Here is a 22669-nt window from a genome sequence, read left to right on the forward strand (position 1 = left end):
CTCAGTAAAGAGCCACTGAGATGGTTAGTGGGTTGGAGCACTGGATGTAGACAGAGAGGCTGAGGGAGCAGGGCTTGTCCAGCCTAGGGAAGGCTACGTTGGGGGATATGGAGGAATATAATCGCTCTCTTCAATTTTATCATGGGGGATTGTAGAGAAGATGGAGTCAGATCCTTCCAGAAATTCCAGCCAGGCCTAAAGGAAAAAAAAGGTGACAGTGAGAGTGGCTAAACACTGCAACGGGTCCAGAGGGCCTGTGGAACCAGGCAGGGCCCTGCAACACCTTGTCTAACTAAGTTGGCCCTGCTTTGAGCAGGAGGGCAGAGAACAGACTTCCACAGGCTCCTTCAAACTGAAATTAGCCTCTGATTCTGTGATTAGCACTGCTGTGCATTCCCCAGCACCTAGACTCGTCTCCACACAGACAGGTGGCTTCTTGCAGCGACTGCTGCTTTCAAGTTCCAAGCACCTCCCGGGCAAAGAACACCCAAGATCTCATCTACCCAGAATACGGGATGGTCCTGATCATATTCAACAATACTACACAGAGATCCAAATACATTTCCTGCATTGGGATTCCTCCCAAATTTCTGTCAGGCAGCCCTTGAGGGAAGTCATTCATCTTCGCCAGATGAAGTCATCATGTCTCCAAAATCTGCTCATACTGCCACAGATGAGAGAAGGTATACAGCAGAGGCAAAGAACAAACTCTGCTTTCAAAGTCAGATCTGAAGAGAGAGTATTTTCAAAAAATATTAAGCAAGAGGTTGAGACTTTTTTTAAACACAGCATCGGACATCCTTCATACAACCTTCACCCAACTCCTGTAACAGATAAACTGTCTGCTGGCAATGGCTCCACTTCACAGGGCACATGACACTTCCTACTTCAGAGATGAAAGGCTCTGCGCCCAACATTTTCCTTCAGTGAATCTGAGAGGATCATTACTAGATTTCACCTCAGTAGCTGACCAGAACAAGGATATCAATGTTTCTTGGCTGGAGAAGGCACAAGCCCAGACAGAAAGTGAGGTTTAACGGAGAAGGTGTAACACTCTACAACAACATTGCTCCCAACTGCCCAAGAGAACCGTCAGGCATGCAATCCCCCAGATGCTTCAGGACACGGGAGGATTTAGTAAAGAGGGCACCACGATACATCTGTAAGATGGTGAAGCTCAGCACTGACACTGAGTCACATTACCCACCAGCATACAAATGCAGCCACTTAAATGCTGTCCTGAAAAATCGGCTTTTACTGTCTGATTAGCCACCGCTGCTGCGCTTGCAGAACAGCATTAGCGAAGGGATCCCGTCCCTCCGCTCCTGGCACTGTGATTTCAGACAAATCTCCCAGGAGGGAAGCAGCCTGAGGCCGTGTTGGTAGAGTCAGCCGGTGCCACTTGTCTTCAGGGTCACAGATCAGTTCATGGTCTTGTTTAGCAGTGTAGGTGTAGCCTGACACTTTGGGGACTTTCCCAGGGGAAGATCAGAACTTTTCCTCTTATTTTAACCCATAATTAACTAATTTTCCTCAACTACATCCCACAACAACTCCAGGTATGCCGATACACAAAATCAGGGTGCATTCACCTGCAATACTTGTTCTCCCCTCTACTACTTGTTCAGGGAATGTCATACATGTATGTCTACATGAGTCAGGCTAACCTTATTAAAATAACCTTTATTTGGACAGAGAAGTAATTGCATGCCATCCATAAAAAACAAAAATACAATTCCTTAACAAATAGACTAAGGTAACTTTACCCTACTTGCTTTTTAAGATATAATTTCTTTTTCCTTCACTTCAGTGTGAAGTCTGTCCTGAGGGTCTGTGCTTCTCCCTGAACTCCCTTTCTCACAATCGCTGCAGAGGCATCTTCTGAATTCTAACCTAACCCTGGCCCCAGAGTTGCTGAATATTATTCATCCCAGGGATCAGCAAAGGACCAAGGACTTGTTCTGAATACATAAGCCACACAGTTTTGATATGCTTCCAGATTTCTCACACCTCTTGGTCTCACGATGGCAGCCTAGAGATATTTTCTGGGAGCATTCCAGCACTTGGCAAGACTGAAGATGAATGAGGATGGGGAAATTGGCCAAACTCTTTCAGAGCACAAAGTAGTATGTTACTCATCACAGTAGATGCTTTGTCTAAGTCCAATGACACAGTGCGCTGAAGACAAACTGGCAACCCTTATCTTCCCAGTGTATTTTGAAGTAGCATTTATCTATCCACCTTTTGTCATTATGGCACACACGCACAATCAAAGTGTCACTGTGGCAAATGGCAAATTGTGCTCTCCAGTTTAAGAAAGTGAGGGCTCCCATCATATACTGCACATTAGGTGACCTGCACTGCTACTGAGGTTCACTGAGCCTGGTCCTCATATGACCCAACATCATTTCTCTGGTCTCTCAAGCCTAAGAAGGTTTATACAATTGCCAAGCACTTTCATAAGCCTTCTACAAAAGTCACCATTACATAACTGTATTTTAGTTTGTATCTTGAAGCATGGAAGCCCGCACAAGGAAAATACGACTTTCTGCTAAGCTATGAGGCTGCCTGAAGGATTACTATCAAACGTGATTATTCCAAAATCCAACTTAGCAGAAGTGTATGATATCCACTCGTACTACAAGATCAGTCTGCAGGAACTCCACTCCAGCTACAAAAGCACAGCAAGGGACCGCAGGAACAGCCGCACGCTGCCAGAGCTTGACACCATTGCGGGGACAGGAACAGAGAACTAAAGTGCTACTTCACTCCGGGACTGCGAGAGCTGCAGATGTGTAAAGAGGAAGAGCCTGCAGGAACGAAACCACTGTCGCTGTGTCTCCACTGCTGCTGTTAAATGAACTCGCAGGATTACACTTCATCAGTCTGTCAGGATGTACATGAGCTGAAGCCACCATGACGCCTTCCCATTTGTTTTGGAAAGCCCTAATATTAACCCTAACGAGCTAAACCAGTATACCAATTAACCCAACCAATCACTCAATTAAATGTTCCCATACCCAGTCACATACATAATGAGAATTCATCAGCTCCATCTTCCTTTCCAAAAAGACGTGGAATTCCAGCACACTTACTCCCCAGCGGGGTGGGAGGATTTACTGCTCGGGTCCAGCCTGCGTCAGCTCTACACGGCTGCTGCAGACTTTCCAGGAGGAAGGATCTGCAGATGGAGGAAGAGCCTCAGAAACCTCTTTCTTGTTCTCTCCCTACTCCATTCTCCCTGCTCAGGTCAAATTCCAAGTTATGAGGCCGAGCAACAAAGCAGGAATCTCCTGTTACTTGGTCCTGGCTCTGGATTATTTTAACAGCTTTCTATAGAGGTCCTCCTATAGCAGGATGCATCGTTACTCTGCCGGCACTTCTTCCTGATGTACGGCAATTCCCCTCAGATCTGCACTTTTCTTGTGGAAATAGCTGCATGAAAGATTGGTCATCAAAGAGCTCCAGGTTCTCACCTGTATCACTACCTTAATTAAAAGGCCTGTAAGCTCTGAAGTGGAATTAACTTAAAATCTCCTGTGTTCATTGCCAAAGAACAGAAGCAGCAAGCTAATTTCTTTGCTTTCTTTTTAACCCAGCCTTGAGCTTCACTGACATCAGACTTCTTAGGTCTCTTCTCCGCTGCTGTTGCTGCTTCATTTCTAAGCAGGTTTGTGAGAGCTCATGACCTGCCTTTGAAAGCCCTTCTCCAGGCCACGCTGGAACTCCTCAGCGATGCTCACCGTGGGCTATTTCATTCATCTTCCCGAGCCACGCTGTGCCTTGTATTCACACCTAGCGCTCTCCCCGGCTCCATTCTGCTTATGGATCTGTTCCAGCCCAGGCTTGCCTCAGAATAGTTAGGACCTTGCGTTTAGGTTCTTTTCTCTCTAAGAACATGCTAATATGGCATTCCCAGCAGGGGACATTTTTCTAGTTACTAAAGTCTTCAAAGTGAATAAGCAAAAATCTTGACGATGGAAATACTTACTCAGGAGCACTAACTCTTTCCATCATTAGTCTATGAAAAATAGATGCCCACAGGAAAAACATGAGTTACCACTTATTTCTATTTTACCATGCACAAACCTCATCTGGCTCATAGCCAAAGCAATAATAAGTATCTTTGCAGGATCTTTACCAAAAGCAAAGCTTGGCAGTAGATTTTTATTTCCCTTAATCTCTTTTGGTACATTTAAACTCCTGGTGTTTTTTGTTCTGAAGGAGAAATGCTTGAGAGGGTTGACTGAATGAACTCTGAAATTCACACCCTGGCAAATTGGACTGATTTCCTAAATCCATAATTACAACATTCCTCAGAGATATGCATTCTTTCAGAGCGAACAAGGGAAGATTAGTTTCCTGTTTCTTCCCATTTACATGACTTCTCCGTCAAGAGGAACTTTTTTTGTTTCTAAACAATCCTCTGTTTATGTGGTTCTTTTCTTGGCAGGGAACTGGTGAAATAATCTCGCCTAAAAGTATAATACAGCCAAACTATCAATTGCAAATAGCCCGACCATCTTTGTGCAAGGCCCCTGATTTGCACAGGCCTTTAGAATCCAATATCTATCTGTGGAAGCACTCAGACAGGTACTGATCAATTACGGGGTTTTTAAATAATCTGGGATGATCATTCAATGACCAGATAGTTTTACTGCTGGCTGGATAAGAACATAAGGGTGGATCTGTGCATGTGTGTGAATACGTACAAGGCTTAAGACTTCAGTAAAACTGGGCAAACGTAGCCCCCTACATCTGCACATCCCCAAGCACACAGAAACTACCACAGGGCAAGAGTATCGTGTTGTCTCGTGCCACAGAGCTGCAAGTAAGAGTTGTCTCCCACTTGCAAACAGAATATGTGCAGAGCCCTGCTGACGACCGATTTGCCTCCCACTTTTAGGAAAGCAGTGAATCCATCCTCTCCTTCTGTGCTAACAGAGGAAGCAGGCAAGCTCCGTGTCCCACCCTCTTTGCCTTTCCCTACTTCTGCTGGACACGCCAACGTCAGTGCTTTTGATAGGGTTCCCTTTGTCTTGGAGCAAAAGGAACACGAGGATTTGTTTGTTTTAAGTGAGACTGTCCCCATTTTTACTTTGTGGTATACAATCCTATAGCTGATGCAGTTTGGAGTCACTAACAGGTATCCTGGAAATTACTATATTAGACTCCTGATGTAGCTTTTAAGGGCCTTGTAAGTTCCATATGTTCCTATAAGGTTTTGGATCATAGTGCTTCCTATATTGTTTCCTGCTCCTAAGATGCTTCTCCCATTTGGCTGAATTAAACATCCCACCAGGGCACATCAGTTCAGTCTAACAGCTTGCTGATGCTCTTAACTCTTTAATCTAATACTGACCTCGCAACCTACAGCCATAAGCCAATTAGCCTCTTTTTTATACCATACCAAATCTCTTTCTGATGAAGTTGTGCTTTCGAATGAATGCATGCTAGTGACAGAAATGTAATTATACTGCTTAGCAGCAAGCTAGCCCTGTCTGCTTGCAGGGGGTTTAAGGTCAGAAAGCATCTCTAACATACCAAAACAATTTAAAGGAGATTTTTTTTTTTCCCCCAGTGTGTTCTCTCCAGTTTCCTTTCTTCACTCTCCAGTACTTAACATGTGTGCACAGAAAGGCTGTTTGGCCAGAACTTTTAAAACTGAGGTCCTGAGCTTTCAAAGGAATTACTTGCCAATACCTCACTGAAGCAGAAGACAGACACCCAGCTCCCATAAGCTTCTGCTGAACGCCCAGAGCTTGGCCCAGTGGATCCACACTTAAGTAGACGTGAGCTGATTTTCCGAAGTTATTGAGCAAACACATCTTCCATCACTCCAGAGAAATTTTTGGCTGATTTTTTAAAATGTTTTTGACATTTTTGACAATTTGGTAGATAGTAGGGAAAACAATAGCAGTTTTTCTTAGCTTCTTTGTACCTACTGTAAAACTCCACCAGAATTCATTAGTATGTTTGTGCTTAACCATAATTTATTTATCTAGAAATGGCTGGATTTGTTATAAATAAAACTACCATAATTATCATTAGGCACACCAGCCCTCCACGTCTTGCAGAAAATAATCCTCTCTAAGCCATGCAGGAGGTACGTGGAGGTATTTACATTTAACTGTATATATCATCCTTTGATAGACTTTTCTATAGATAGTAAGGCATGGAACACACGGCATGTTTGGCTTTTCCCATGTATTTCTCCCACAACAGCTGTGGGTTTGTTAAATGAGAAGTTCCCATTTCTTTTAGACCAACAGTGCTAACTTCATTAGTGCAGACGCATATTTTACTGCTCTTTATCCAGAAAGCAGAACGTAACTGAAGGATTACGTTATGCTTTTCCTGAGAGTCACAGATGTGCCTGTTTTCTGCATCAGCCCTATCAGTAAGTCCTTTTGCTTTGCAACTCTGATGTTATTTCAGCTATCAATAAACATGACACCGTTTACAAACTGATCTGAAAAATAGAAGGAAATCTATACTTTGCCTGCTACTTTTATTGTCCAGTTTTTCCATGGTTTAATATTCCCTTAGGTACAATATACTTTTACATCACACTGTGGCTATACGTTCTCCCCAGAGACCTCCAACAAGAATAGCAAATCTAAAGAAAAAGGCATGGGGCAAAAGCAGAGGGATTGCCAAAACACTCCCACCACTGCCGAGTTTCTGGTCAGTCCCTGAACAGGGGACAAAACGCAGGAAGAGGAATGAAAGGAGCAATGGGAGCAACAAGTGGACACTGGGGGAAGAAAGACTGTCAGTTCTCAACTGATAGAAAGCAATTCCCTCAGTCCTGGCTTCACAAGACAGATACCAGATCTTAAACCTGTCACTGGTCCAGGTCTAAATACCATCTATTTTGCAAAAGGGAAATGGAAAAGAAAAATAAAAAAAAAAATCTCTTTTTTAAACGGCAGCTGTTAGGAAGCTGCTTAAAGTTGTGGAAAGATAAATGCAATTCTTTTGCAGGCAGCTTAACAGGCAAACTGCAGGCAAAATAGAGACAAGGAGTAGCTCCTGCATATTTATATACACACCCATACTCAGAGCTACCCGGGCTCAAGTGGGACAGCTCCTCAGCTCAAGCACCCTGTTGCAGCAACACTAGTAGAACCACGAAAATTTATTTCAGCAGATGATTCCTCCTTGAGACTTTTAAGACCAGAAGGAACAAAAAACAATCACCCACTGGTTCTAATTTCCTGCTAAAAAAGAGGCCATAAATACTAGCAAGGGACTCCACACAACGGCTGGTTAAACTAGTTTTCGTTTCTACCTTCCAGGAAAACAGCCAGTCTAGATTCAACATCTGAGTGATGAAATCCATTATATCCCTGAATAAACAGTTCACTCAAACACAGAGCGAAAGATAATTTGACATGCAGACTTATACCGAAAGACATGTCGTTTATTAATCACCTCCTGAATATCATTCCTGTTTGCATTGCACAGATTGCTTAATTCCCTACCGATATTAAGTTCCTTACACTATAGGGATATTGCTGTACTCAAAACAATCTTGAGTCAATTTAAAAGTTTGCCTAAACTCAGGAGTCCTAGGGAAGAACACTAGATGTGGATATTTGCAAAGTGGCCTTTTTGACCTCTTGTCCTTATTAAAGATTCCCCAGAGCAGGATTACTGGCCAGGTGTTCTGGCCACAAAAATGTTAAAAAAATAATTGCATTCTGCCCTTTAAATTCCCCTTAAAAATGACCTCCTTGAGCATAACAGCTATTACATTTTATTCCAGAGGTAGTTACATTTTAATTGAGGTCAAAATGGTCCTCTACAGGAAGAGCGCATTAGGATCTTGGTATCAGTCATTCAGGATGTTTGCCATTTAGAAATTAATTGGTTAAATAAATAAGATTATATCAACTCCTTGCTGTAGTGTAAGATAATTTATGCCTATTAAGGACCAGGAATTGTCAAAGTTTTTCAAATGTATTACACAAAGGAGGGCGCTTTACCTTTATGCCTTCTGTTTGGGCAGATTTCTGAATATTATCTGAATAGTATCTGTAAAGTAGCATAACAACCCTAGAACTTTAGTGGAACTAGAGTTATACATTTGCTATGAATTACTAGCATCTCACCCCTGCTCACCCAGAGAACGAGCTGGCACAGTGTTTGATTTTCATGGTCAGAAATTTTAAAATAAATAAGTTATCTCATTGTCACAGCTGGAGAAGGAGAGGAGATTAGCTGCAGCCTCTCCCAGCGCTGAACAGGGTGAACAGCTGGCTCCAGGGTTCATCTCCTTCATTCTCATGCAAGACCAGAGCAGACTGAATAGCTGCAAAACAGGGGCCTGAAAAAAACAAGGGCCACTTTTCTAGGTGTTGTATTCCCGTACCCTTCTCTCAAGTCACACGTGCCAAAATGAAGGACAGAGTGGTTCCAACCGTTAGCTGGCAAACGGGCTGGCTGACGAGCCACAGCTCACGATGAGTGCCCAAAGAACAAGAAACACCTTTTCAAACAGCAGCGCTTTTTCTGAGCATTAGTTTTGGACGGGTTTAAGATTTTCACATTTGAGAAACTAAGGGACAGTCTCCTCTGTGCAAACACTAGCAACAGAAAGCTTTTTGCTTTAGCAGCAAAAGGCCCTTTGGCTCAAGGTCAGAAAAAGTGGAAGTACCATTTCTACCACTTCACTGTCCCAGACACCTTGCAAAAGAGGTGATTATAACACTGACAGTCCTAAGGAAGCGAATTGGTTTTAACCCTGCTCAACACTGATTCTAGTTATTGCCCCAAACGAAGAGCCGTGTTGCTGTGCACCGTCACCCTGTTCTGCTCCATGGGAGATGGAATTTCACAGCAGGAAGTCCAAACAAACACACGTATACTTCTTGGACCAAAGTACCCTGAGATAACATTTTAAAGTGTACCAACTGGCTAGCTCTGCTGCAGTCAAACTATTCCCTGCAAAAATACTCTGGACGTTAGAATCATTGAGCAAGTGTGTGCCTTCTGGGCTCTAACTGTTCAGAAATACCCATAATATTCTCCCATTCCCCCTGCACAACTACCCCAGCCTTTCCTCGTCAAGCTGAGCTTGTCTCCTGTGGGTGGCATCAGGGCCTCAGAGTTTCCCAGGCAGCTCTCTGCTCGCATAGACGGGCACAGCTCCCACGTGGAACAGACCAGACCTGAAGCGGTGTGGGTGACTCCACACAAAACGGGTGCTTCGGCACTAATCAACCAAGCTGAGTCTAGAAGGGCACAACTGCAAGATGACCCCCAAAACATCAGTGAGAACACTGCACACCAAAAGCAGCGCAAAATACCAGACCCTCCTATTCCCAAGCCCTCTGTTAAACCAGGAGAATTTCAGGTCGCCAAAACAGAGGTGTCGGGTGCTATCTGAGACGTCCTCGGGCTCCAGCTGCCACCCGAGAAGGGAGTGCTCCCCGGCAGGTCCCATGCCATATTGCCAACCTCATGCAAGTATTTCAGATACTAGCTGACATCTAAAACACTGGTAGAGGCGACATTTGCAATCAGAGTTGCTTCCCTACTATGCTCCTCATAGATAGTATTGTTCTAAGTGTGTTCACTTTTTGAAAGCTTGGCAGATGATTGAAAAATGCATTCCATGCTTTTTAGTCTCAAAGTGATTTCATCCTGCAGAATTTCCAGGGAAACATCAGCATTCAATAAGACCGTCTTGCTGCTGGCCAAGTGCCCTCTGCAGCCGCCGGCAGGACGACCCTCCCTGAACACATCTGATCAGTGTCATGTATCGGCTGTTCTGCGGTTGCTCTACCCAATTCTACCATCTTTATGCAGCTGATTAAGGCTATGAAAAATATGAAGCATGCAAAATGGAAGCAGAAGGGCACACAGCAAAGCAGACAATTGGCTCATGCCCTGCCTCTTTTTTTCCTGCCTATCTACCATCAATATCCTACACACCTTCCCCTCTGCTTGTGAAGACAGGCACTCTCCTGTGTGTTTCCATGCAGCTCAGAATCAGTTAGGCAAGCTAATGAATAGCAATGGAGCTGGCACTGTGCAAGAAGAGTACTCTTCCCCTCCCTCTGCCCTCCAGGTATCTCTGCTTGGAGAAGATGATACAAACTGTAGCTCTCCTCCTGGGCTAACCAGGCTTGCCAACGTGCAGTTGTGATGAGGGCAGTTTCCCTAGGGTATGAAGACGTTTTGATCCCTTTGCTCTCCCCTCTGCCTCCTCTGCCTGCCTACGGCTGCCATCCCTGCCTGCGCAGCCACAGCCCGGACAGCAGATCAGCAGCGGGGGCGCTGGCACGTGGAGGGGGCAAAACCAGTTTGCTACAGGGCTGGAAACAGGTTCTGTTGGCCTCACAATTAACTACAGAGTTTCTGCCTTTTGTAGGAGCAGTCAGGATCTCACCTTCGATTCATCCCACAGCGCAAGAACAGGAAAATTCTGTACTTGTACTGCTCAGGGCGAACAAAAAGAAATACCGGCCCGGAAATGTCTATCGCCCGCCATACCGAACGTGACGTGGCCAGCACCACTGAAAAGGAGAGACACCACTTTCACCAGGGCTCTCGATATCTACATAATTTACGTCTTTTGTTATGGCTGCAGCACAGAATTAAACAAAAATGGGCTTCAAAGCCATGAAGACTTTCAGCCGCTTTGGACTTAAAATTGAAAAAATTATCCAAAAATTCTGACTGAGAGTTTGCTGTTGTGGAGGCTTTTGGGAGTTTTGGTTCCCATTCCCCCAGGTGACCCAGAGGTCACACTGCATCCCATCCTCTGCTTCCCACTCGGCACAATGTGCCTCTAATACGGCACCGCCAGGCAGAGCTTGGGAGATATAAATGGTCTGTGAGCCTGAACTAAACATACGAATGGGACATACAACACAAACCACAACTCTCTCCAGCTCCGCAAGGAGCCTAATGGATTTTTTTGACCAAAACATGTCAGGTCATAGGTGAAACTCTGAGTGGAAAGTTGAACCTTTCCCTCATGTACAGCCCAATCTTTCAAAAGCAATAAAGTCCCGGACAACCTTAGTTTTTGCACTGAAAACCAAAACTTGCTCAGAGATTCCTCCTTTGTAACTTTTCTTTTGTTCAGTGCAGCCGTGCTGCCAGCAGTGTGAAGCAGAAGCCTTCCTGCACATGTGATTATTTCGGTTTCCTCCAGATGCATAGGTACAGATTCTGATCGCTTTAAAGTGATGCCAAAGACAGTAATCTCTGATAGCACTAAGAGTCAGGACTGGTAACAGGCAAGTTTAAGCACTACTCGTGTGATAATTACGTAGTTGTCAAAAATATATAGGTTGGCAGCACACAGAAAATACGAAGTTTGGAATACTTTGGGAAAGCAAAGACGACCTTCTGCCATAGTCCACCATGCAGGTGAGCTCTGTGTAGTTCTCTAGGGAGCTGCCTTACCAGGCGCTTTTCAGAGAGCATCTATTGCCAAGCCTCCTGTCTCCACAAGTGATTGACACGATCTGCAATTGTGTGTGTTAACTGGGAGGTTTTTCCCGCTATCCGCCACAGCACCAACAGAAACCCCCTCACTGCATACACCAAAGTACATCCAGAAGTTGTGACGAAGATGTCTGCTACAGTTTCATGGCTAATCCCATTTCTTGCTTGGGTTTTGCTGGTCTTGATCCAGCAAGGCACCAGCACTTGTGCTAGCTTTTAAGTTTGCGAGAATCAAAGGGAACCCTGCAAAGTTCTTTCACTGGGTAAGATCACTGAGATCAAGAGGCAAGACCCCTTCCTTTCCTCACAGAGTCTGGCCTCCCGCATGGGTAAGATAAACTGTACATAGAAGTTGAATATTCACCACTGAAAACACTCAGTACGTTTAACAGTTGCCATGAAGTGCTGCTTGGCATTTTATCAGTGATCTCTGTCTTAAAAAACACATTCCCATGCCTTTTGAATTGTTCTTTTTCCTGCTGACCCATGAAAGAGAGAAGAAACATCTCACGTTTAAAATTCAGTCATTTTGCTGCTGTGTACAGACAGTACCTAGATCTCAAATACAGGAGATCATTAGTCATCAGACTGGCCTGTTCCCGCTCAGAGGCCCACACTGACCATTCAAATGGATTTTCAAAGGAAGACTCTAGCCGATGGCCAGAAATCCTTAATGGCTGCAGAATTCAAACTGAGAGGAGTTACAGAAAGGGAGCAAACACTCACCATGAGGTTGCAATTCCATAGTGATATCATGGACACATAATAATCACTAATGGTTTGTCACCATGGAATTTCTTGATATTTCGTTGTCACATATGTATTTATTGTAGTATCAGGCCAAAACATGGTTGCCTGAACTCTCCTGTTTATACACCAAGAAAAAAAAATACTGCTACTCTTCTTCCTGTGTTATCAAAACTACTTGTGTCCTACAGCACAAGACGTAGAAGTCACAGTATCTAACAGTCACCTAATAAACCTGTTGAAAATGATCAGTGGAGCATGCAAAGGGAATCTAACATTTGTCCCGATTTACTCACCTTGTTAGCTGCCTGAAGAGAACGCTCTTTTCCCCTTTCTTGTAATTAATCAACATAAATATTTGTAGTGTTCACTTACAAATAAGTGCATGAAAGTAAAAGAATGTACTTACCTCAATGCTCCAGCCAAACCAGAGCATTTTTAAAGACATAACAGGAATTAAAATATGAATTTTCTTCCTTGCTCTTCCCTGCATGTACAATTTTGCTATATGCTTACAAAGTTATGAGAAAGTGCAAAATTGTAATAGTAGGACTACAACATCCAGAGCTGGATAGTCTGAACTTCTTAAAATAATCTCCAAGCAAATAACCCTGAGGAAATGGGAGAGGGAAATCCATACTCACCTGAACGTGATCTGTCCAATTCTCCTGAGTCATGGCTTTCTGAAAAGACAAAATTACTTCTGAGCCGTCTTAGAAAAGGGAGAATGCTACATACAGCAAACTGAAATTTAACACACCATCTTACACACTGGCATCAACTGTGATTGAGGAATGCATTCTGGAGCACACGGGAAACCTCTGCTTCTCATATGTCACCAGCCGGGGCATGGCAGAAAACCACAGCTTAGATGAAGTAATTCAGACAACTGTTACACTACAGCACATAAGACAAAAAAATTCACATGCAATCAAAGTACACAGGCAATGGCAGGCCCCTACCCAGCAGTAGCCTGAACTCTTATTACTACTTGGAGCTGGGTCCTGGGCTCATTTGCAAAAAACTAATCACCTTAACAACACTCTGCAAAGTGCAGCAGCATTTCTGAACGCCTCAAAGCTCACATGGCACTCTTGCCATGACAGAGACATTGCTGAGCAAAGCTGAAACAGGTCACGGTCTGGTGGAACGCATGGATCATTGCTGTTGCCTTTACCTCAGATTTGCAATATGTCCATAGACTGTTCACCTCCCCAGCTAGCCCAGCAGAGAGCCATCTCCACAGGCTCCAGTAAAGGAAGAGATCTCAGGGATCATCTGCAAGGCTGAGCCTTCAGAATATAAAAATACAAACTCTTCTCAACAGCCAAGTCATGAAAAATCCTTTGGAATCATGAGGTCTGGGAAAGGAAACTGATAAGTTAATATCCCCATTCAAATGTAGTTCAGAGCCAACCTTGCGGAGAAACTCGGGATGGGACCTGCTCTCCACTCTGCCAAGAACACAGGCTGCATGAGACTGATCAGCCACCGAGGCCTGGGCCTCACGCCCACTTCTGGCAGAGGTTAACAATGATTACTAGTGCCACTTTTATGAAAAGCTACAAGAGCAAACAGGGAGTAAGAGCCTCAAAGAAAACATCTTTGAGATATACAAGCATGTAATTTAAATACTAGTGAGATAAAGGAGCCATTTAACCAGACCTCATACACAGCTGAGAATGGTAAACAGAGAACACCAAAGAGCTCTCAGAAGAAGGGACTGTGTCCAGAAACAGCTGCCAAATGTACCTTAATGGAAGTAACTGGCCAGCTTGGATACTTTAAATCAAGCAAATACTCCAAAACAAAGGAAATGGAAGGCCAGAGAGAGCAGAACACCAGATCAAGAATCCATTCCACTCTGCTAAATAAATACACCTGGATAAATGCTTTCTACTCTCTCACTGCAGATCACCAAGCTTTCTAGAATGATGTCATCCAACATTAAAGCTTTGAGATGCAGGACGTTGACATGCTCGATCCTCTCCAGGTCTTCTGTCAGTGGATCTGGCAGGCAGCAAAGACAGATGAGAGCCTTTGCTGACTCTCAGGATCTGACTGGATGGACCCGGAGGTCTTGGAAGCAGAACTGGCTGTGCCAGAATGGTGTCATCAGATCACCACCACTCAACCCTGTCTTCACGTTCAAAGTACCGGGGGCGGGGGATCAGAAAAAATGCACGCATCTGCCTTCTTCTGTCAGAACATCAAACGAATCCTCTTTTGAACAAAAGAACAGGCGTTTCTGAAGGAGGTGTCTCATTTCCTGAAAACCGGCTCTCTGAAGACTGGATCAATAGTACTGTAGGAACATCCGAACAACCTGTTGGGCTCTGTTAAAACTCTGTTTAAAAAGCCTCTTGTATCTACAAGGAGAAAGTCTTCTATGAACTGCAGATGAACCACCACTCCATGTTTGGCAAATACAGCTTGATAATTCAAAAGCAAAATGTTTCCATTTCTTGAATATGATATTCAGTCTCTTGTGGTCCTTGTCCTTCACAGTCCAACTGACACACCTGGATACAACAAGTGCAAGCTGTTTTTTTCCAGAAGAGGCAGAACAAAAACCTACTCTCAGCTGGTACAACCGGTCTCCAGGCACAGGATAATGATGAATGCCAGACCATCAAGAGAAGCACCAAAACTGTTAACAAGAATAGAAACGTGCTCCCCAATGCAGTGTGCTCAAGAGCATCCAAAGGGCAGTGACTTGGCTCAGTATGCTCATGAGAAGGGAGGAGAAACCACAGTCAAGTAATTCTGGAGACAGTCAACCTCCAAGTTGCCTCCTAGAAACCTGCTCCTTAGAAAGAATTAATGGAGGCATCTTATTTCTACGAGCCCTCAGTGCCAGGACAAGTCCAGCGTATTTGGAAAGAGAATTTGGAGGCTAGACAAAAGTAAAGTTAGTTCAAAGAGTGGTTCAGGTGCTGAAAATACTACCGTTTTGCTCAGCAGTAACAAGGCTGTCAGCACAAAAAAAGCTTCTGTGGCAGGTTTGGGCCATACCTGTCACAGCCAGGCCACAAGTACCAAAGCAAAGTGCCTACAAAGAACTCAGCAACGTGGAATGCTTAAAACTAGTGTTCTTAAAAAAACTCAACAGGCAAAACCCCCAAAAGACAAAACCACCAAAAAAGTCTTTAGCCACTATGCTCCTGCTTATTTGAGATGGCTGCGAGAAACTGAATGTATGGAGAGCGCACCCTGACCTACCTACCTGTGTCTCAGATCACTGCTGAGGATGCTGAGGTGAACAAGCATCCACCTCTGAGCAACCATGACACCCAATCGTTAGAATATGAATGGACACACAAACTACTCACACACAGAAAAAACAGGCCCAATGGCAGATCCAATGCATTTCTATGCAATAATAATCACAACGAAAATTTCCTCATATACTATCAATACATTTCAATCATGTCAATTATGTTATTCGAAATGCAAAATAAAAAAAAGCCTCATTCACTCCCATGCCACACAATAGAGAAACATACCTCAACAAACCTCTTGTAAAAGAGGTAATTCAGAGTTCTCAAGTGCCGCTGATTTATGACATTAGGGCAGAGAGCTAAAAGAAGGAAAAAGACATTTAAGTACACAACATAGCTGAACTTCCTTGAAGTTTTACTGTCTAGACATTACATTTTTCCGTCCCCAATTTCAAACTCAATATGTGGAAGGCAGGATGCCATCACACTTGGAACAATGACAGACACAGACATTGTCAGCTTATCTATACTATAAACTGTTATTTACACTTTCAACCATGATTAGCAATGCTAATCCTTGGCTACTGATATCTCTGGTTCTACCACCCTTGAACGATAAGATCCACTTGCTGGTTCAATATGCTTCCCAGTCACTGACTTCACACCTTTAATTAGGTAGCATCCTCATACAGGCACCACCTCCAGTCTCTAGAGACCGCATTCTTTTTGATTTAATTGGAACCTGTGCTGTTAATTCATTGAAGCAGTTTTGGACATGTTACTCAGGATGTAAACTTGTGGCTAAAGTTTATCGGATAAAATGTATATCCACGAAAGAGACTCCATATCCATACAAAGAGGGAGGTGACTATTGTTTTGCTGAGCTAGCAAGCAACAGTTGTTGTTGTTACTTTTATTACTGTTGTCTTCATTAGATATGCCTCATTACAACTGCAAAGAACAAGATCTTCACATAGCACCTTGTTTTGAAATCCAGTGCAACGAGAGATAAACGCAGAAGATAAAATACATTAGCTAGGATTAGCATACGTATCTGTCAGTTCTTGCTAGATGCTGGTATGCATGTACAGGGGGAGATTTAACCAAAGCCTTCATTGGGGTTGCAGTGGCTAAAACCATCTCGCTGGTAGTCAGAAGGAGCAGGACTAGCAATCAGAAACGGTAACAGAAAATAGTAAAGTGAAAATTCTCTGCAGCCTCCCTTGAATCAGCGTACACCGGGAGAAACTAGTGTTACCGACTCGAAGGGCCTCGGAGCTTAGCACCCTCCTTGCCCCACACATGGCGTGCCCGAGGACTAAAAACTGAGAGAAGGAAGAAAGATCTCTGAACATCAGACCCTGGAATCAGAGGGATATGAATTGATGTACCACTGGTTACTGCAGCTTCTCAAGAGTCTCTTGAAGCATCACTTCGTAACTTGAACATTTCCATCTCAAATAGAAATGCTTAAAGCTGATATTTTTAAGTTGATCTTCCACAGTGTGACAACATATCCTTGCCCTCAAAGGATCTGAGGAAATAATTGCAATTATCCCACAGGATATTATCCCAATAAATATGGTGATCTTTTCTCCGGATATTATCCCAATATCTGGAGGAAAGATCATCAGCTCATGGAAAGCAACACTCTTTAAAGAAGGTAAGAGCAACATAAAAATTAATAATATCACCACCTAAATTAAAGATTTCAAAGCACTTCAGAAAGAAACACAGCATGACTGCTCTAGGTCACCAAAAAGATCCACTGAATGTTTTCGTCTGTGAGCTTCTAGAGGAAATATCCAAAGCACAGGACCTGACAGAACTGAGGGATTTTAAGTGCCCAGCTATCTGTGCGGGAAGTAGGACAGAGGAACACAGGTTGACTGGAACATTTTTGAAGGCACTAGTGACATCTTCTATTCTGATAGAGCAAAGGAACTGAGTTTCAATCCAGTTTTCTATATTTTATCACAAATAAACAGAGAAGGACTAATTGAAAACATGAGGATGAAAGGTAACGGTAAGAGACAATGAAATGAAGAGTTCAAAGCTCTAACGAAAGGAAGAACAGCAAAATAAAAACAACAAAATGGACTTCAATAAACTCAGAGAACTGGCAGGTAAGATTTCATGTGAAAATAATTTATGAAGGGAAAAGGAGTTAAGAAGAGCTGGCAATGGAAAAACTGGAAGTGAAGTAAGAGACTAACTGCTAAATCAGAAGCTTTCATTGATCTCAAACACAAGAAGGAAGTTAAAAGAACGTGGAAACTGGATCACACACATACAAAAGAACAGCACAAACATATAAAATCAGAAAGCCCAAAGTGAACATGAGATGCATCTACCAAAAGCCATAAAGGCAAAGGAAATTCCAGATAGCCTTTTGGAGGAAAAAAACCAACAAAAATCTAATGGCAAGGCTAGAGAAGAACTGGCACAGGTTGTATAGGGATGGTAAACTTTCCACCTTGGAGGTCTTTAAGAATAAATGTCACATTCCATGTATATCAGAAATAACAGAAGGAGCTCCTTTGGCTTTGGGGCAGGCGGGTGACACGGGTGGTACTGCAGAGTCTTTGCCAGACCTTTTTCCTGCAGTTTCATGACCGTCTACATCTTATATTTGCAGAAATCAAAGCGCTTCAGGGAAGAGCAACTTACTCAAGGTCACACACCCAGTTAAGAGTGAACAGGAGTCTGAACTCAGGTCTCATGAGCCAAAATCAATGTTTTGTTGGTTGGAACAAAAGACAATGTCCTAAGCTTTTCAGAACAGGGACCATCCTTCTATCCAGCGTTTGTACAATGGGGTTTTGGGATCTTGACTGGGTTGTGGAGCACCAGTGGAATACAAATGGTATAATACTATGAAGACACCTCTTTGGACATGTGTTAACTCTTAACCTGGAAGTTGCACCACAACAGTGCTTCATCGGAACTACATTTCATGTCTGGGACTGACTCAGAAGCAAAAAATCCAGTCTGCTCTTGGCCATTAGCAGAGAGTTAATGGCTATTAGCAACAGAGAGGAAGTAAAAATGAAATCTATTTGTCATGCAGGGTATGAAACCAGCAATACACACTTATTTCACTCGTGTGACATCGGTAAGACGTGTCTACTGGGGACATGGTGCAATACATTTTTAGGTGCGGTGCGTGGCTACCACTCCCAGGTGATACGTGATGCCTCCTGACCTGGGATGGGGACCCAATCCTCTCTTTACCCTGCACTGAGCGCTTGACTTCCATTCACAATGAGACTCCTTCACCCTGTCCTGGCAGAACAGAAGGTCCCAGACAAAGCATACTTTGTTTGGGGACAAAGTAAAGGAACCTTTTCTTAATAAAATCAGGGTACCTGAAACACTAGAGGCTTTTACCCTGGTATTGCTAAGGATTGCCGGGGAATCTGATGAGAAGCGAGCTGTGCATTAGTCTCTCAGTGTATTATGAGATTAGTCCCTAAGTGCGAATTAGCAGAGGGTAGGGCCGGACTCAAGAAAACTTCTTTTTGTTGTAGCCTCAAAGATGCATTAGTGTCTCTCATAAAATGCTCTGTGCCACTACAGATCAGGGTCAGCGATCCTCAGAAAGGAAGATGAAACAGCAGAAGCCCCAGACTAGCCCCAAACCCCTGAGCTACCTACTAGCTTTGCTGCCTGGAGCACTAGCTGACTAGAGGAAGAACAGAGAGCATAGCACAAGGGTTTCGATCTACACCTAAAGGAAAAAATGCTCCGGTGTGGTCTTTAGACACGTGTCTGGATATGACGAATTCATGCTCAGAACTGCAAGGGTGGTGTCAGCTTTTCCAACAAAAAGCTTGGAGCTGCTGGCCAGCTTGTCTTTGTCTAGAGCTGATCATATTCTACTGCCTGTACTTCAGTAGACAAAAATGTAGCTGAGAAGGTAAGGCCCCAGAAAGAACCCTGGCACGTTCAGTCCCCTTCTTCAGCACCTTGACTCTGCAGTTACTGCAGCCTCAGGAGTGGATGGCTCCTATCTTCTAATGTCTAAGCCTAGAGGTTCTTCTCAGTCACAGTGCTATATAGAGATGTGCTGGTATTTAACACGAGAGCTAAAAAACTCTGAAGGAAAATCACCATGGAATTAGGGGGGAAACAACCCTTGTAAAGCAAATGTAAATGAAAGGAACAACCTTCTGCTCTGTTTTAACGAGGAAAAGGTAAAAACATTTGAAATTTCCTCTTTCAAAGGCATTCCTGTAGAGTTATAACAGTCATTCCCCTCTCTCTAACGCAGCATCTTTCGGAATTGCCTAGCGTAGACTCCCGCGAGTCCCTGCTGGAGCTCGCCCTGGTGACTGCCCTGCGATGTGCTCGCCGGTCTCGCCGACCTGATGAAGTCTGCGGACAGTTGTGACTTACCTGAGCTGATGCCCAGCCTGCTGAGCAGCCCTCGTCTGCCCTCTGCTGCCCCGACACTCACGGACTGATAGCGCTTTATCTCACAAACCAGTTCCGGGGCTTCGTAAGGAAGATTCACACCAAATTGAAATTAAAGGTTAAACCAAAAGGATAACCTGGTGGTCAAATGAAGAGAAACATTTCTCTTCGTTCAGGCTAAAAAAAACTTTTTAAAGACTATGGTAAAAACATGTTCATAGCATTCAAAACTTAAGGTGCTCAGCTAATTTATTACACTGCTACAGGACAACAAGTGTTAACTGCATTCAATTACCATCTCTTTTCTATCAACACCACTATTATCTGCTTTATTGTCATATAGGCACTAAGGCCCAATATATGAGGACAGTCACACTTTTCAGAGTGGTATCATTTCTACCTTATACCCAATGAATTTTCAATGAAAAACACCACTGAACTCTCTGTAGTATACTGGCTGTGCAAAAACACAACAGAAAATAGACTCAACCATTTCAAACTTAGGTAGGGTCTGTTCCCTCATTTCTGAGAACTGTTTTGCCTGAAACTTGCATCTGTAAATCTAAGTCAATCTCACAGGGTCTCCAAAGAGTATTAAGTAATTAGCCTGCAAAAGCTTCAGGCTCGTTAAACAAGAGCATACTGACCCGTGTGTGAGAAAAGACTACATAAAACTCAATTTCCTCAATCACATACCGTTTCTGCCCAACTTCTTCCTTCCCCAATGAAGCTAATTAAATGGAATCCACACAGTTTATCAGGACACCTTTGGGACTCGGCAGAAAATCTTCCACTTACCATGCACTCTTTTGTGTGTTAACAGGAATACTGGAATACAGTTCAGAAAAAGAAGAGGTGGACTAATCTAAGACGATGGCTTTTTTTCCCCCTGAGGTTCCAGATCTTTTTTATATTGGGCCACCTCCCATCCGGCTCTGAAATTTAAGACTGGCGGTTCCAAGGAGTGTTTCAAATCTTAATGGCTGATCAGCACCTAAGTTTTGCTTAGCAGTCAGTGAAATTTACTGTGAGTGGATAAGAGTGAGCTTGGGTAGTGAAATATGAAAGTAGATTTGGAACTGCAAGAACCGAGTCACATACAAGTTTGCCTTCTCATACCAAGAAACCCTGTCCTCCTCCAGCCTTTCTCACCGAAAGCCACTTCCCTCTTCTGCTGCTGCCCTCAGCCTCTTTCAGCGAGTAGGAGTCATGGGTGAAGAGGAGATAGAAAGCAGCAGAAGACTGCGGCATCGAACAAGCCCACAATCAGGTTAGGTAACAAGAAGTGTGAGTTTTACCTCACTCCTAGCTTTTGGTGGAGCTGCTCAGAACAAGAGAAATGAGGGAGTTTTTTAATCTGTATGTTTTACGTAGCCTGCTTCCTTTTTGTACGCTCTTTCCTCACAGTCAGATTTACTTCCACTGAAGAATGGAGAAAGAACACCCAGAAATTCAGAGGAAGGGAGGGGAGAGAGGTGGGAAGAAAAGGAAAACCGTGTTGTTCCAGCTGCCACCATCTCCCAATTCAGTTCAAGCAGGACCAGCACTAAGGCAGAAATTCCTCTGTAGGCATTCATCCCCTTCCAAAGCATTTCAAAGGAGACTGAGACGGCCACAGTTTAGCAAACGTGTGAAGTCCTGCTCTGAATGACATGTGATATTACGTAAAAAATAAACACGTACTTTCATATATGGGACTATGAGAGTCATCCAACACTGGTTTTAGATGCCCCAAATCTGGCATCTTGTCTAAATCAGTAGCCCACATCCCCTCTCACACCAACAGAGGTGGACAGCCCTACCTAGCAAGTGACTTATCCTGCACTGTAGCCACTGCAGTTTGCACAGGATAAATCACTCTCTGGAAGCGTAGGCAGGAATGGGATCTGCATCTACCTCAAGGAACCTCCTCACCAGTGAATGTGTTGTGGACGACCAGCAAGATTTGGCCATTATTATCGGCAGCTACAACATCTGGGACACCATCACCAGGTTGAGGCACGCTACCATCCCACAGAGAGCACCCGAGATCAACAGCTACATGCTCCTCTCCTAGATTATGTTTCTTTTAATTTCTCAGGATTTTGCATGTGAACAGTTACATCATTTCTCCTCTACAGTTAATATCATACCCTTGGCAGATCTTTCGTAACGAAAGGGGAACAACTCAATTCTCTTTACAGATCATAAAAGACAATACAGCCTACTGAATAACCAACCATGTAAAGGAGGAAAAATTACTGAAGACTAGTAAACTCCTGGGAAGGTTTTAGATTTTAAATAAATCACCCCCCATATGTCTCAGCTTTCACACCAATGTGCTAAGTTTAATTATATTTACTTATCCTCCAATGAGGGTTTGTAAGGATTATCTTATTAACCTTTGAACGCCAGTCTGAAGATGTGAAGATTAATATGCAATATAGTGTTGCTGCCAGGTGTAATAAGCCCACAATTTGTGGTTAGAAAACACTCTTCAGTCCAAGAAAAGAGAATTGCATATCTTGGGCTGATGATGGAAAGCTTTGCAGGGTAAAACCTAACGGTGCACCTAAAGGTGTCTTGACACAAGGTCCCAAAGAGAAGAAAAAAAGATCAACAGTCCCTACTAACAACCAAAGCAAAACAAAGTAGATTTTGTTAGATAACTGGTAGTGAAGCAGATCTATTCAGTGATGTAAAATGTGTTACTTCTCTCAGAAGGCTGCAAGAGCCTTAAAATTCCCTACCACCAACCCTAGTTTATGCAAAGAATACAAAGGGCTGTGAGGCTCCTGCTTCCCAAGGGTTATCTCTTCCCAGCTGACGGACCCATAACT

The 22669-nt window shown here is 43.6% G+C and overlaps 1 protein-coding gene across 1 annotated transcript in view; it reads right to left on the reverse strand.

Annotated features, from left to right (window-relative positions):
- The window catches only part of EXD3 (exonuclease 3'-5' domain containing 3), a 298010-nt gene that overhangs the window by 163074 nt on the left and 112267 nt on the right, over window positions 1-22669 (reverse strand). Inside the window, 2 exon segments of the mRNA XM_050907868.1 lie at window positions 12858-12896; window positions 15720-15793. Coding sequence (XP_050763825.1) covers window positions 12858-12896; window positions 15720-15793 — 113 coding nt within the window.

Source organism: Gymnogyps californianus, chromosome 18 (genome assembly GCF_018139145.2).
Source record: "Gymnogyps californianus isolate 813 chromosome 18, ASM1813914v2, whole genome shotgun sequence".
Lineage (NCBI taxonomy): Eukaryota > Metazoa > Chordata > Aves > Accipitriformes > Cathartidae > Gymnogyps > Gymnogyps californianus.